This window comes from Filicampus tigris, chromosome 9, assembly GCF_054856515.1.
Source record: "Filicampus tigris isolate MCC_2025a chromosome 9, RoL_Ftig_1.0, whole genome shotgun sequence".
Lineage (NCBI taxonomy): Eukaryota > Metazoa > Chordata > Actinopteri > Syngnathiformes > Syngnathidae > Filicampus > Filicampus tigris.
In genome coordinates, this window is record NC_141225.1 from 2623087 (window position 1) to 2640363 (window position 17277).

At 39.7% G+C, this 17277-nt stretch overlaps 1 protein-coding gene across 1 annotated transcript; it reads left to right on the forward strand.

Moving 5' to 3' along the window:
* Positions 1-2905: 2905 nt before the first annotated feature.
* On the forward strand, positions 2906-4614 carry g0s2 (G0/G1 switch 2). The gene is made up of 2 exons (XM_086040065.1): positions 2906-3070; positions 3814-4614. The coding sequence occupies exons 1-2, from the start codon at positions 3035-3037 to the stop codon at positions 4216-4218; spliced, it is 441 nt and encodes a 146-aa protein (XP_085896191.1). The 5' UTR covers positions 2906-3034; the 3' UTR covers positions 4219-4614.
* Positions 4615-17277: the final 12663 nt, after the last annotated feature.

Genomic DNA, 17277 nt, shown 5'->3' on the forward strand with positions numbered 1-17277 from the left:
CAATCAAATAATCTTAAAATATGTAGCTTTCCAGCGTGTTAAATTGTGTGTGACATCCTGATAGATTATTGTGAGGATAAGCTCTCAAATCATCAAATCTTTGATTCAGATACTGTCTCTCCGCATTTCCTGTACAACCCATTCTTAGTCATCATCTGACACACGTATTTGTGTGTCTGCTTGGCTGAGTGCTGTACAATTCCACTCTGACCACAGGTGACAGCAGCAGTCTCAGAGTCGGACTAGGTGACTTTGTTTACACAACCTTTCCTCTAATTCCAAATCTGTTGATGTGAATGTTATTTATATGAAGTCTGACAACATAGAGGGAAAGCACCACCCAGTGTATGACACTAACGCCTATGGACTGTCAGACTACAGCATCATGAAAACCAAAAAACTGAGGCAAAGTATGTTTAAATATTTTCAACTCTTTGTCTATCAGAAATACTGAAATAGGTTAGGCAATGAACTTTAATAAATACTAACAGAGGATTCAGCTGTTTTACTTCAGCACTACAATGTAAGCCGAACAAGACATGAATAAGAATGGGAATGATCTCATTTATCTACATCGATTTGATATTAACTGTGTCCAGTAATTGGTTTCACATCAAAAAGTTCAAAAAGAAAGAACATAATGAAGTCTGTAGTAGTAGACTGACCCGTGAGAAACAGCATGGTGCCACAGGGCATCCAGACCTCTGTGTTGGGTGACTGGACTTTAGCTGTGGCCTATAGCAGCTTCTGAAGGAATGTGCATTCTTATACCGTTTGTGGGGAAAAAAAGCAACTGAAGGGCATCAGCAACTGTGTGGTCCTTTAAACACAAATGAGGGCATTACAAATCTTTACTGTACATCTGAAATTATAAATCACAGACAATAAACAGACAAAGTTATTGACACACACACAATAGATAATAAGAAAGAGGAGCCAGGGGGATTTTAAATAAAAAATAGAATTAGAATTTAATATGGTACTGTTTTGTCTCAGAATCTGAGAAAAGAAATTTTGACTGACTAAATTTGGAAGTGTGCACATGGAATTTCGCATGTATAATTAATACATTTATAAAGACTTGTTTAATTAAGTTAAAATGTTTTTGAAGAAACCAAATTGTAGGTTACATCTTTCCAATAAAGAGTGAAGTCAGAGTCAACATGATCAATAATACATCAGGATACATTTTAGCAAAATTTGTTAGTAAAAGGACAGAAGGAGTGAATCAATGAATCAAGGGACATTCCACAAAATAAATAATCAACACAAATGTCTTTCTTGAATTTAACAGCATAACATTTGGCAGGATATGTATAATTTTAAAATAATTGTCCTCACTTTATTTGTAAGAAGATACGAGACCAGATTCTTTCCCACTGTAAATTGTCAACAAAACCAAACCAGTAAGCAACAACGTATGAGGTTGTCGAAATATCGCTTTGAATAGAAAAAAAAAAAAGGACATTACGATTATTACTTATAACAGCTACCAGTGAGACAGATATTGCCTGTTGAAGTCGCATTCAAGAGAAGCAAGTTTCCAGAAGGAATAGCATGTATGACCCTACCCTACCAAACACCTTAGGAGTAACAGGTAGGTTGAATTTGTTCATAACTTCGGAGTAGTTTAAAAGAAATCCTTTACTACTGATTTATTGGCCGACCAGTTATTTTTGAACTGGTTGTGAAGAAATATATAAGATATCATGGCTATTCTAAATAAAGCATTTATGAGGAGAAAGTTTATGCTTATAATTAAAGACCAAGTCAAAATAATTTGATTTCCCCAATGCCCCCGCACCCCCTCTTTTGTAGTCACAGAAAAGTAAAAAGTTAAGACCTCCCAATTGAGGTAAAAATATAATTCAGTATAAAATTCCAAATAGATTTGGGATAACACAAAAATAGTTTGGGACAATTAATAATAAAAAAAAGTATTATTGAGGGTATGAGGAAGTTTAAACCACCAGCCTCATAAGCATTTGTTACAACAGACCTTTTCACAAAATGAGTCTTATTTGAATTCCTCCTTTTTTTTTTTTTTTTTTTAATCAGTGCATCAATAGTATTATGAGTAGTCATATCAACAAACACGTCACTGATAGTGTAGTGGTACACACGCCTGAGTTGTGTGCGGGCAGCGTGGGATCGGTTCCCGCTCAGTGACGGTGTCTGTGTGTCCCCTGCGACTGGCTGGCGACCAGTTCAGGGTGTAGTCTACCTTTCGCCCATTGACAGCTGGGGTAGGCTCCAGCACCTCCCCGCGACCCTGTAGCGGTTTGGAAGATGACACATGACACATATCAACAAACAAAGAGATTCCTGCATATGCATTACTTTCACCAAGGTCCAACCCTTCCAACTTTGTTAGCAACGAACACACACACACTGCCAACGTGGTCTAAGACATGAGCCACGTGCGCCCCGGCAGTTTTTTTGGGGGGGTTCTTTTCTTTTCTGTACAGACCCAATCCAGCTGGTGACGCTAAGCATCACGAAGCAGGTTTGCCCGCCCACACCACAAGCTAGCTACCCAGCATAATCTTTGGAGTCATCCAACAATTGGTTACTTTCATTGGACAGGAGGGAAAATGCTCAAATTTGGCCTGACTCTCAGCATATTTGTAGCCTGCCTGGTTCTTAATAAGAGCAATAAAAAGAGCGGAAACAATAAGCGGCATTTTTGTGTAATCTTGTCAGACGCAATTACTACATTACATACTGTAGGTACACGTTCTTTGGATCCATGTTAACATAAACAGTGGATTTGAACACGTAGGGAAGTGCAGAAAGTACCACCTGCCTTTGAGCAATAAAATGGTGTCGTGCTTGGTCATAGACGTGACATTTAATGGGGCAAGGACGTTTTGTCAGATGGGCAATGGGCAACAGCCCAGGAGCTGCACAACGGCACGCCTGCCCTGGCTTCCTCATGAATATTGTGCAAGTGGCACATTATGGGTGGGGGCACTTTGGATATAAATGATCACAGTTTCGAGTCAAAGTAAGCTCTTTAAACAGACTACAAGTCATGATTGAGATGAGCTTCTCATCGACAGCAACAACGGTAAGTTTTCTTTATTCTAATATGTGTGGGTAAAAAACTTTTGCTTGATGTTAATATTGACGACAGGGGTGGTGAATTGCACAATTCTTAGAATGTCGATTCTTCTGAATGAAAGTTTTTTCACCGTGACAATTTTTACTAATGCAAACGTCTACAATTAGTTTAATTCTGTTCGTTTTGTCTGATGTCAAGCAACTTGAAAGACATCATTTGAACTTTGCATACATTTCAACCATAAAATGCATGTAATCTTCAGTAAATTATGGGATATCACCAGGTCAAAGGGCCATTGCAGTTACTTTTACCGTGGAGCAGGTATTCAACTGCCGTGCAAGACAATCAAGCTTATCACAGTGGACATTTCGAATCACTCTGAATAGTAAACGTGCAAGTGAAATTACCGGTAATCATTAATAAATAAGACTTGCAGCTGGATGGGCACTGCAGCTACCAATAGTTCATTATTCTATGGAAATGGGAGCTGTAGACAGCTATTGCAATTTGATGCAGAATTAAACATCCCAAGGTTGTGACACACACATCAAAGAAAGACAACTCTTCATTTAGACCAGGTGTTGCAGCACAGTCAGCTGTGTATAGTTTTTCCAAAAGCAAAGCAGGGTAATATGCTAATGAATGGCTCACTTTTCAACAGTTCTCCTTTGTACCAAATCTTGCCCACAATGTTTGATTGTCGGCGTAATGATCAAATATCTGATCTTTTCATTTTGATTATTTTATAGATCCAAAAACAGCCTCCAGCCAACTCTTGCATATCAGCTGAAGAGCCGCTGGAAATAGAGAGCATGCAGGAGTTCATACTCTTCGCCAAGGAGATGCTCAGTCAGAAACCCAGTCGAGGTCTGCTCAAGGTCTACTTGATGGGCTCTGTGTTTGCAATACTGGGGACTGTTGTCGGACTGGTGGAGATGGTGTCTCACCCATTCTCTTCGGGAGAGCCAATGGAGCCAGACATGCTCCTGATGATGGCTGAGGAGCAGAGGACCGTTGCCTCCATGACACAATGCAATGTCAAGGTGCAGGCCAAAAGGGAAAAGCGAGAGCAGGACACGATCCAGACCATGACTTTCACCGAGGTCCACAGCCAAAGAAATTTGTCCAATCGGCTACATGCTTCAAGAAGCTAAGTGCTTCATCAGAGACTGCTGTTGAAACTAGAACATTGTTAGGCAACACATACAATGTCAGCCTGACATGAATGAAAAGACCAAATGAGCTTCAAGTGCTCTTTTTACACCTGAACTGTGACTGTTATTTTATGCACTTGTACATTATAAATGACATGTTTTTAACCCTTGACAAGCACTTTTCATGTAAAGTCAATATCAATAATGTGTTGGTTATCCTGAACACAGTGTGAGTAGATTTGTTTTGTGTGTGAAAGGTTAACTGTCATTGTCAGCGCTGAGCAGCCCTATGGCGCCCCCTTGTGGCAAAATGAAAACAGCTGTTTGACTTACTCCCACTTTACAAATCTCTACATGCAATGTTTTTAAATAATAAAGCATGTTTTATATTTTAAAGTCTAATGGATAGAGTCCATCCATTGTCTATACTGTTCATTCAGGCCACGGATGAGCTGGAGTTCACCCTGGACTGGCCACCAGATAATCACAGGGAAACATGAACCATTCACACGCATGTTCACATGTATGGACAATTTAGAGTGCTCGATGAGCCTAACATATTAACATATTTTTGCAATTCGGGAGGAAGCACGGGGAGAACATGCAAAGTCCAATAGAAAGTCCTGACCAGAGATTTGGGCACAGAATCTCAGACCTGTGCCTCAAATGTGCTAAACTGTAAAAAAAAAAAAAAAAAAAAAAATATATATATATATATATATATATATATATATATATATATATATATATATATTATATATATATTTTTTTTTTAAAGTACGGCAAAACACAGCCAACCAACAGCTGTGGTTGCCGAAAAGTTACCGTTAAATTAAGGTAACAAACTTTCAACATTTACGGTACAAAATGTACTGTTTATCGTACAATTAAAAAATGTACGTAATACAAGATTTTCAAAGGTTTTAAATTTTGCAAAAACAATGTTTTACCTGAACATTTACATTAAACAAATATTATTTCTATGGGAAATGCAGCTGTCACTTGTATGGCACTTTTCTACCTTTGGTACTCAAAATGATTCACACACTGTAAATCATTTAGCTATACTGATGACGCATCATCAGGGGGTTCAGTATCATGCTTGTGGATATGACAAGGTCACAACGGCCGGGGACTGAACCCACAACCTCTGGGTTGGGAGACGACCATCCTACCACTGAGCCATACCACCCCGGTGAGCCTTGCTGCACCGACAAATGGTAAAATACCGGCAGCTATGCTTGCTGAAACTACTGTGAAATTACAAAACATTTTCTTTATTTATGGTACAAAAAGTTTTTTATTTTCCTCCGAAGACGTATTCTCTACACATTACCGCTGTAAAAATGAAAGTTTTGTATTATTTCTTGATTTGCAGTAGTTAAAAGTATTTACTACAGTGACATACAATTTTAGATTTTATGGCTTTTGACTGTTGCTATTTAACAGTTTTTTAAATCGTAATTTCTATGAACTATATTTATTTATTTTACAGTGTAACCTTTATCCTGCCCTGGAGATTTTACAAGTACCGCATTTATATTGTCACTGCAGTAGACTGACTCGTGGCAAGCTATTTGTTCACCCCCCCTAGTTTTAATGGCTGACCTTATGTTTTAAAGAGTCAAGAGTAGCGGGCAACACAGCTAGCTCCCACGTGGATCTCACCGCATGGTTAGTGGAGATAATCTAGAGACAAACGGATGAGCCTGCACATGAACACACATAAGTGTAAGGTCGATATAACCCTGAGTCAACATGATAAACACCTTGCGCCAAGAATAGTTTCAGAAACGGTCTGTGTGAGGTGTGAAATTGATAAGACTTCTGAGGAATCTCATCTGTGCTACCAGTTGACCTAAAGTGACTGCGGCAGTAATGTGTGTGTGTGTCTGTGTGTGTGTGTGGTGGGGTGTGCGCGTGTGTGTGTGTGTGTGTTTAAAAATAGGTTGTTATACAAGCCATTAATTCAGCCATCTTTAGAGCGGTGCCTTTTAAACTTGACTTAACACTTACTAGATGACTTACAACATTTGAGAGACACTGTTATCACTCTTTCACCATGAAATTTACAATGGGCTCCAAATGCTAAGGGCAAAAAACTCGAGTTGATCATTTATCTGACACACACACATAAACACACACAGTGAAGTAGGGCATTTTATTTATTTCCTCTAGCTGGGTTACAGTGTTACTGTCTCGCAAAAGATCAGAAAAGTAATTAATGCTCCCGCAGTCAGGCTCCCTTGCACAGGCTCTCTTGCACAGACATGAGCCCTCGAGCTGTACATTTATACTACAAAATGAGTCAGCTGTTGAAAGCCCAATCAAAGAGACAATGGCATTGGGGAAAATGGTTCTTTTGTTGTTGTTTTTCTCTAGCCAAGGATTTCGCTTGAAAGGTTGTCGGTGGTTACCGTAGTCAACATACCCAGTGTGAAGTTGTGGATTCTTTGCCAGGCCCTGAGTCAAACGAGCATTGTGTGATACTTTGTCTGACTGAGGACAACGGAGACTCTGCTGTAAAGGGCGAGATAACATCCTGGTTTGAGGACGGCAGGAATATCGCTCCTTACCAGCTGAGCAGTGTCATGAAATGACCTGCTGTTGGGGTAAACATTTGCATCACAACAGGAAATGGGAAATAAAAAATCAGACATTGAGAACAATATTCAAAACTTTGAGACTCAAATGGAAAAGACTGACAGTCCACCTGATCTTTATTGTTTTGTTTGGTAAATACAAATCATTTGTGGCACACACACGGTAAGAAGCAGAAGAAGCCAAATCAGTATGAAAACACTAAATTCCAACATTTTCATTATATCTTTGCACATTTTTATGTGCGGCAGCGGCCAAAGCATGATGGTGTCAAGAAAAAACTGTAGACTGCTATTGTAGAAGATTTAGGATGCAGTAGAACAATGACAGATGCTAATATTATTCAAGTTCACTAGTGATGAGTTGAAAAAAGTGATTGAGAAATCCAAATCAAATGAACTTTCAGAAACAGTAGTATTCTTATTGAGGTGTGAACACACTTATTTATTATTTAAATTTAAAATTTATTATTTATAATTCTGTTTATGTTGCTTAAAATGGAAATCAACGCAAACATTTTTTTTTCAAGAATATGTTCTATGCAAGCCCACTAGTTGAAACAAGGCATTTTGATAAATATTGCGTTTGTGGAATAATTGTTAATCCACTCGTTTTTTAGCCATCTCTGGGGGCGGCCATTTTGTCTTTTGTCGACTGAAAATGACATCACAACTGCTCACAATGACCAATCACGGCTCAGATTCAGAGAACAGGTTAGCAGTGATTAGTCGTTGTGAGCAGTTGTTATGTCATTTTCAGTCAACAGAAGACAAAATGGCCGCAGTCAGAGATGGCTAAAAACGAGTGCATTTTGCTGCTTCATTTATATTCCACAAACGTAAAATTAATCAGAATGCCGTGTTTCAACTAGTGTGCCTGCTGGGAACATATTCTTGAAAAAAATATGTTTGGGTTGCCTTCCGCTGCTTGACTTCCACTTTAAAGGGGAATCAACCCAAACATATTTTTTTCAAGAATATGCTCCCAGCAGGCACACTAGTTGAAACACGGCATTCATGGCATTCATTCTGATTAATATTGCGCTTGTGGAATGAGTTAAGCAGCAAAATCCACCCCTTTTTGGCCATCTGAGGGGGCGGCCATTTTGTTACTTCTGTCGACTGATAATGACATCACAACTGCTCAGGGCTCAGGTAACTACCAATCATGGCTCAGCTTCAGAAAACAGGTCGGCCGCGATTGTGATGTCATTTTTACTCGACAGAAGTGTCAAAATGGCCGCCCTCGGAGATGGCTAAAAACGGGTATATTTTGCTACTTAACTCATATTCCACAAACGCAATATTAATCAGAATGCCGTGTTTAGACAAGTGGAGGTGCATAGAACATATTGTAAAGAACATCTTGGGGTTGACTTCCCCCTTTAACTGTAACCACTATCAGTTTTTTTTTTCCCTTTTCAGGGGCTCCGTTATCTCGGATCCCTAAGCAATTGCCTGGTTTGCTTGCCTTTTTGACTGAATACGTGGATTCATTCTTATTCCACAAACATAATATTTATCAGAATGTTTCAGAATGTTGCAGAAGTTTCAACTTTTGGGCTTGCATAGAACATGTTCTTGAAAAAAATATATATTTGGGTTGACTTCCCCTTTAAGTTTTGCTTTAGTTTTTTTTTTTTTTTTTCAAATGATCATTTTCAGAAGGTATTTGACAGAGCCTTTCAAAATAAATTTGGATGGATGCTTTTTTTTTCCCACACTTGGCTGTTGTCTTCCTTCCAACGATGTTTTCCTTTGCAAATCAATGTTTTAGCTTTTGAAGTAAAATCATCTTAGTCTAAGTGTTCAAGTATCTGTTATAACTTGTTACGAATTTTGGCCTGTCTTATCAAGGGTAAACAAAGCAAGCCACTTGCATGATATGTTTGGTACTGACACAACCCACCCATTTGTTATCTGGTCTTGGGAGCATTAGTGGGCAGGTAGTGCATGAGGCACTGGCTGGGAATCAAACCCTTGTCGTTGGCACAAAAAGCGCCAGCAGCATGCACCACAACACTAAGCCTGCAAGTCGCTGATAAAACTAAAGGCATACTATACTATCGTTTAGGCAAGGCAGCTTTATTTAGCGCATTTCATACACAAGGTAACTCAATTTGCTTGACATAGTTACAAAACATGAGGAATAATGCAACATTTAAAGGCAAACGAATTGAAGGCATTGATTAAGATATTTAAAAGCAAAGTAGAAGAAATAAAAAGCAGTTTAGTGAAATTACTAAAACAATATACAGTGCACTTTGGAAAATTGCTTATCGAAATGCTCTAAAAGACCTGAATCATGGGTATGGGGGGGGGGGGGGTGGGGGGGGAGCTGAGTTTTAAACCTGAATTTAAAAGCATTTAAACTTGAGTCTAACTTCAGTTCTGTTGGCTGCTTATTCCATTTGTGAGCATCATAACAGCTAAATGCTGCTTGCCATGTTTCTTTGAACTCTGGGTTCCACTAATTGACCTCGGCCGAGTCTCCTGGCCTCAGAGCCCTACTGGGTTTATATTCCATCAGCATCTCTTTAGTGTAGCTAGGACCTAAGCCATTTGGTGATTTATAGACCAGTTGCATAATTTTAAAGTCTATTCTACAACTGACTACCAGTGCAAAGCCTTTAGGACTGGAATAATATATTCCGATCTCTTTGTTCAAGTGTGGAGTTTGCATAGTCCTCTCGAGCCCATGCGTGGCTTCCTCACGTTTTCCAAAACGTTTAATAAAATAATAAAAAGTTGAAATTGTCCACAGGCGTGAACGTGAGTGCAATGGTTCTCGATATACTGTATATTTTATTATTTGCCGGTGACCTGTCAGTCAAAGCCAGCTGGAATAGAATCCAGCTCACCCGTGACTGTAATGGGGAAAAGTGGTATTGACAATGGATGGGTGGGTCGTTGGCAGCCCTTACATATTACACTTAAAGTTAAAGATGTGTCGACATACCTGTAGACAAATATTTGATGGGTGCATCTTTATGTTGTGCAAAAACAATCATTGTGAGTGCATTTGCATTTAGGTAGCCTACATTCGTGCGAGCTTTGAAAATTGGTAGATTCATTGCCTGGTACTGCAGGAGACTGGTTAAGCAATTATGGAAAACTTAAATTATGTGGCTAATTTAATTTAAAAACATGTCAAATTTGAACATGACATTATATATATATATTGTCCATCTTTGGTACATCATACTAAAATAAACCACCGGTCCGGTACTGTACATCATTCTAGTCTTTCCTACTCTCCTTATTATAAGACACTGTTTGATGATGAACTAGCAATGAAACAACATTTAAAATGGTTAAGTTTTAAATTTGAACCATGCGCAGCCCCTAATGTAGTAGACATAGAAATATTTGATTGTCTATTCTTTTACTATGTCAATTTGTGTTGATTGGGCAGACACTTGCGCATGTGCAAAGCAATTGATTTATTTCAATTATGTCAAGATTGCATTGATGGAGTGAATCTGATCATTTATGCTGCACTCGCATTGGTAGATCTCTGATACATATGAGATTTTATCCACAATTGGAAGAGGCCTTATTTAGATTCGAAGATTACAATCTCATTCAAATAGGATGTGAGTTCCTGTTAGCATTGTCGTTACCATGACAATATGATATGTTTCGGAGCATGTGAGGATTTGATTCATTATGGGCATAAGTGCTGACATGGATTTGGGGTGAAAAGATGTCACTTTTACCACACCACTTTAACAGCTACCGGTAATAATAATTGCAAAATGTTTTCCAGGGAGTCTGTCAGTCATGGGCCCTTCGAATGGTCATAATGCTTCTCTTCTTTACGCATCCATGCATATGACACAGTAGCTGGTGGATGTAATTCTATATAATCTACATGAGGATGCGAATGATGAAATGCTTGCGAAAGAACCATGCTGTCACATCACAATTATGAAATCTATGATCATCCATCCATTATCTGTACCGCTTCTCCTCACAAGGGTCGCGGGGCGTGCTGGAGCCTATCCCAGCTGTCTTGGGGCAGTAGGCGGGGGACACCCTGAATTGGTTGCCAGCCAATCGCAGGGCACACAGAGACAGACAAACATCCGCACTCACAATCACACCTAGGGGCAATTTAGAGAGTCCAATCAACTTACCATGCATGTTTTTGGAATGTGGGAGGAAACCGGAGTACCCGGAGGAAACCCACGCAGGCACGTGGAGAACATGCAAACTCCACACAGGGAGGCCGGGGCCGGGATCGAACCCACGACCTCTGAACTGTGAGGCAGACTAGCTAACCAGTCGATCACCGTGTCGCCTCCTAAGGAGGTTAATTTAAATTAAATTCAAATTTAAAGCACTAAAAAATTTTAACTCAGTTAACTCAGTTTTATTTACTTCCTCTAGCAGCTGACCTCTGCTCACTGTGCAGCCAAATTTAGAGGAGAGTCACTGTCGCAAAGACGGACTTTTACGTAGTTTTAAAAGCTATTTTAAAATTACAAGCTATTAGAACAGTCTTTGAATCGAAATATACTTTTATTTTTTTCCACATTAATTCCAAGATTTTACTCAAGTAAATATCGGTTCCAAGCTGCGTAAAAAAAATTGTAGTTGAAAAATGCGATTATATATATATATATAAATATATATATATAAACTTAAGATCCCAGTAAACTGTTGAACAAAGCCTCCTGACAAAAACATGAAGGTGGAGTGCTGACCTTATCTTGCGTGACGGAAAGGTACAACTTTATGTGCGTGAGTTGTGTGGATGTATATTATGCATAGTATGTGTGTGTTGCCTCATTGGTCTAAAGATCCACATTTTTTTCTGTACACTTGGGTAGGTATAAAAAAGTCCATTTGTGTGCTGCTGCCTGGCAACGTGATGCTTAGAAAGGCTATATTTCTACTTTAGGCCAGTGGCCTTGTGTCTTACCAGAAGTGCAACTCAAAATCATTAAAAGCCTGCTGTGGGTTCTGTGTAATGTAGTCACACAACACACAGAGTGGCTGTTGGAGCAAATGTTATAGAGCTACTCCATCTGGAGTTCATGACAAAGACAGTTTGCCTGGTGGACACATGAATCCTGGCTGTCCCCCACACTATCTGGGCAATACACAGGGAGTTACATGACTCTTTTCTTTAAATAAGACATTATGTGCATTTTTTTCACAGTTTAAACCAGTTCCCAGGTGTTTTGATAACGCGCCTATGACATGCTTTCGTCAAAATGACTCAATGATCAAGAATTACAGTACATCACAGTTTATACACCATATATCTTGTCTTGCTACAATTAGCTTGCTTTAGGGGTCCACCTAGTGTCATGCAGTGGGCCAGCCCTTATCTCACACCACACACAGTGAGTCGGTACATAAATACCGCCCTGCCACACTGCGTCAACATCACAGAGCAATCAAGTTAGGGCTTATCATAAACTTACACTGCTAGGCAGCGTTCTGATGCAGGCAAATGCGACCCGAATGGGAAATTTTTTTGCCCATATGTGATCTGCATCCGACACATTTACCGACTCAATTTCGATGTTTTCAAATCATATGCGATCCTAGGTCGGATTTTTTGCAATGTGAACTCAGTCTGAACGGACAGGTATATTTGCCCAATAAGAAAATCCTGATTATTTTCTCTCAAACCCGATTTTATGATTACGATGACGATTTCTTTGTAAAATAAAAAATAATGAAAAATGAAGTATTTTGAATGTCTTTTATTTAAACTATATATATATATATATAAGGGGCGGCACGGTGGTCGACTGGTTAGCACGTCCGCCTCACAGTTCAGAGGTCGTGGGTTCCATCCCGGCTCCGGCCTCCCTGTGTGGAGTTTGCATGTTCTCCCCGTGCCTGCGTGGGTTTTCTCCGGGCACTCCGGTTTCCTCCCACATTCCAAAAACATGCATGGTAAGTTGATTGGATACTCTAAATTGCCCCTAGGTGTGATTGTGAGTGCGGATGTTTGTCTCTGTGTGCCCTGCGATTGGCTGGCAACCAGTTCAGGGTGTCCCCCGCCTACTGCCCAAAGACAGCTGGGATAGGCTCCAGCACGCCCCGCGACCCTCGTGAGGAGAAGCGGTACAGATAATGGATGGATGGATATATATATATATATATATATATATATATATATATATACCAAAAAAAGTATGAATGGTGTCTGTATGCATTATTACCTGTATTACCTGGCTAAAAGCGGGTGGATTTTGCTTAACTCATATTCCACAAACGCAATATTAATCAGAATGCCTTCTCTCAACTAGTGGGCCTGCACAGAACATACTCTGGAAAAAATATGTTTGGGTTGACTTCCGCCTTAAGCATGATACTGAACCCCCAGTTACACCTGATGCTGTCATTACTATCTGAATGGAAAAAAACAAAACAATGTTAAAGTTCTTTGAGTATCTAAGTACAAACCCCATTTCCAATGAAGTTGGGATGTTCTGTAAACATATGGCCCATACAATGATTTACCATGCTATTTCACACACATTTTCATTTTCAGAAATAGACTGATAACAAGGATTTAGTTGTTTAATTTCACACTGAAGGATCTGGACAGGCACCCCAGACACCCAAATATGTGTATACAAATAGTGAAAAGAACATTTTACATAATATGTCCTGCCCCCAAATGTCTTTACAATAGCCTGTTCATTTGACCATTTATGACACACATCTTACAAATAGCAGATTAACACTTTAACGGTTCACAATGGGTATTCTTGCTAGCCTCTCGAAAATAACTTTCTGGAATCGGGTTCGAATTTCCCGTGCTCTTTCTGTGGATGTGAAGTCATGCGCGTTCTCGTCATTGTCTCACAGAGTCGTGAGCACTAATTTGAGTGGTGGAAAGTACTAAGATTGGACTTGGGCTTGAAAAGTGACACACCAATGGCAATGGCTTACTTTCTACTCCAAAGCTAAGAAGCGATAATATTGTCATTTAGAATGTGCAACACAAAGAAAGGAGTGTGCAATTTCATTTTGTAGTGATTAAAAACAAAAAATCCTGCAGTGCAGCTTTAATATTTCCCTGGAGAATAAAGTCACGTCGCTAACACATGCTATTTTGATAAATAGGATTTATTAAAACATACTTAAAGCAACACCACTTAAACTAGATGATGCTATAAAATAGTAATTGCAGCGAACAATGCTAAATGTACAATGTACATACCTCTCTGTGTGGAGTTAGAATGTTCTCTGTGTACTTCAGTATACATCCACTTTCTACACTGTAAATTTGGGGAATGTCCAAGTGGCCTACCACTAGAAGGACTGAGGTTTTCTTACCCCCCTATAAAGTCTAGAGCACAGCCAAATGGCTGTGAGATTTTGAACTAACAACTCAACAGCCTACATTTGGCCACCTTTCTTTTGTAAATGCAACCATGACCTGCCAGATTAGCGGTACTCAGACAAACCGTCCCCAGATAGCCCCCTACCACTTTACAACTGAATAGAGTATTCATGAGGGATTTTCCACTGAAAGATACGTTGCCCAGTAGAAGCGTCCTTAAGGCCCTGATACACCAAACCGACGTCGGACGTCGTTAAGCGTCATTGCGTCGTTAAGCGCCGTCTGATTAGTGTAGTGGCCACCGTCGTAGTGTCGTAACCTGTCTGTAAGAGTCTTGGGGGCATTTGCGTTTGTTGAACCGGCGTCGCCAGTCGTGACATTTGGTCACTCTGGTTGGCTGTTAGCTAGCTGATCAGCGCGTCGAGCACCAACGTGAAGTGGCAAAGGCAGAAAAACAGTGAGTGCCTTAATCTTCTTACAAGTACAAGATCGAGGGTTGACAATGTAAGTATTTCACAATACCGTGTCAAGAACGTGATGGTTTACTTCGCATGGGAGTTCATCGTGAGCGAAGAATAGAGTCGAATGCATTGTTTACGTTGTTATAATCAGCCCCCGGCCAACATCTTTCCGGTTGGAGTTTTCTAACCATGAGAAATGGTGACTACCGCCGCCGATGGTATGGAAGGGTATTACATCTTATGCATGCGCAGAAGGTACTTTAATGGTCAGCGTCGCTGTCTGTCGTTGCGGTGTGCTTTGCCAGTGTGACGTGCCGACATCCGGCCGGACGCCACAGGGGGCAAGCGTCTGTCACTGTTGGTGAAAGGTCGTTTTGGTGTATCAGGGCCTTTACATTGCAAGTCTGCACACCAAACATAGGGTGATGTTATAAACAGCATAAGTAAATTGATAATTATTTTTCCAAAAATAATGGCTTAACAGTCAACCGGCCTCACCTGTCTTCCATCCATCCATTATCTATACCGCTTATCCTCACAAGGGTCGCCTCACCTGTCTTTTTTTTCTTAATAGTCTGCAGGTTAGGCCTAACAGAAAATGTGAAGTGATACCCACACAGTTTTATAACACAGAATGCCTATTCTCATGTACTGTCGGGCAATTGTAAAACTCTGTGATACGATGAGAAATCCTATTTCTTCTGTAGTCAATATTGAGGCCTTGTGCCGAACATTCCCAAGAGACTCAATGATTTTGCCCCAAACAACAAAAATAGTCACTGCCATTTTTTAGTTTAGTTTTTAGTAAAAAAAATAAAATTCCGAAAATATTTTACATTTTCACTGTGGTTTTATCCGGCGTTTTCAAAAACCCCGGTTACGTGTAGACAGGGCCTCAGACACAGTTGTTCCTAGTGTGGAAAAGCACAACGCACAAAGTCAGATTTCACCCAGAAGTCACCATGGCACACAATTGTGAGATTTGCAGAGTAAAATTTCATTGTTGGTGTATATCCGACAATCAAATTCCCATTCACAAAGGATTTTCATTAGAAATACTTTTTATATGTGTTGGTGAAAATGCCAACATGTATGGCATACGGTTATACCAATAAGTCTAGGAGAAACGCGACATGTGCATTTCATCGATAAGAATGGAATTCTTAAATTTCACTTATAAGGTATATCTCTAAATGGTTTTCAAAGATTTGTGTGCATCATGTCGTCAGAACCATCAACAATGAAATGAAAGCAAAGCCCATCGAGACAAAATTTGCTGCAAAATATAATGCTAATGTGTCAATCACAATTCACGATACTGAGATAACATACTCTGAATGGTTGATGCAAACAGCGAAGTTCGTTCTTGAGAGACTTTCATGTCTCAATACAGGGATCCCAGCGTAAAACGCACTGAAAACAGTGTTTTCAGGGGAAAAACATAAAAGTTGTCAGAAATAGAGGCAACGTAAGATAGCTGCCCTCTGGCTTCAGCCACAAGGTGCCCATTGATATTCCATTCATATATACTGTAAGTCTGTGGGTGTGGTGTGGTGGATGGGTAGTCGTGGCTAAACTAAGGACCCAAGGTGGATAAATAGATTGTGCATGGCCACATACCGGTAATGTTTGACTGACTAAAGAACAAGGAAGATGCAGAAAGACTACAGTGCTAAATAATTAAAGTTGTATTGTATGATTCTTGCTAGAATCTGTACTGAAATTTTAAATTGTGGTAAATAAAAACATTGCAATAATGTAAGCATATTCTCTTTTCAAAAACCCATTTTACAATAACTTGAAAAATAGTTGAATAAACTTGACTTCAGATTTCAAAATGACAGTACACAACCATAAACATATTTTTAAGCCCGAATGTATTGGGTACTTTTCTTCTCTATCACTCTATCCACATGCTGCACAAATTTGTGTTTTTATATTTCATTGCAGCAATTTCTAAGTAAAGAAGTATTGATTGAATGGTATGCACCAGAAACAAATACCAGTAAGAAATAAAAAACAAACTGTTTTAACTTCTCTCGGAGAAGGGAGGGGAAAAAAATAACGTTCCCTTGTGATCACAAGTGTAAATATAATTACGAATTGTAGCCTGTTGCACACCAAATAGTGTGGTACTTTAGTGTAGACTAGTTCTAAAATGCTACCTCTTTCTCATCTCATCCATAGCAACATTGGTTCCCATCCCCCAGTAGCACAGAGTAATTGCCACATTTACAGAAGAATGGTTTCAACCTCTTGGCTTGCCCTTTGGTCATGGAAATTAGAACATGCAAATTGCTGGGCTGGCCCGGACTGTTCAGACCTGACAAAGGATGTGAACTCAAAACTAATCCAGCCGCTTGGCTTACCTTCAGACTCAAAAGGTAGTAAAGCCAAATGGCTGGGCTTTAGACTTTCTAGTGCCAGATATGTTATGTTTGACTGGCAATTGATCGAGAATGTACCCCCTCTCACACAAACTCAACTAGAATAGACACAAGCTCACCCGTGACCCTGTTCAGGATGCTTGGTACAAAATAGCTGGATGGTTCATGGTAGGAAGTACAGTGTTTGAATATAAACGGCCAGCAAGATCTTGACACGTGTTGTGCTCTGTAGGGCCAAACTTCCCACTGTGGAAAAGCAGCACACTGCTGGGATTGAAAGTTGAGGAGAACAGCTG

Excerpts from the sequence above, each read along its gene's own strand:
- g0s2 (XM_086040065.1), top strand. The coding sequence starts at position 3,035 with ATGATTGAGATGAGCTTCTCATCGACAGCAACAACG. Across the intron at positions 3,071-3,813 it reads TCTCATCGACAGCAACAACG|ATCCAAAAACAGCCTCCAGC; the intron begins GTAAGTTTTCTT and ends ATTATTTTATAG.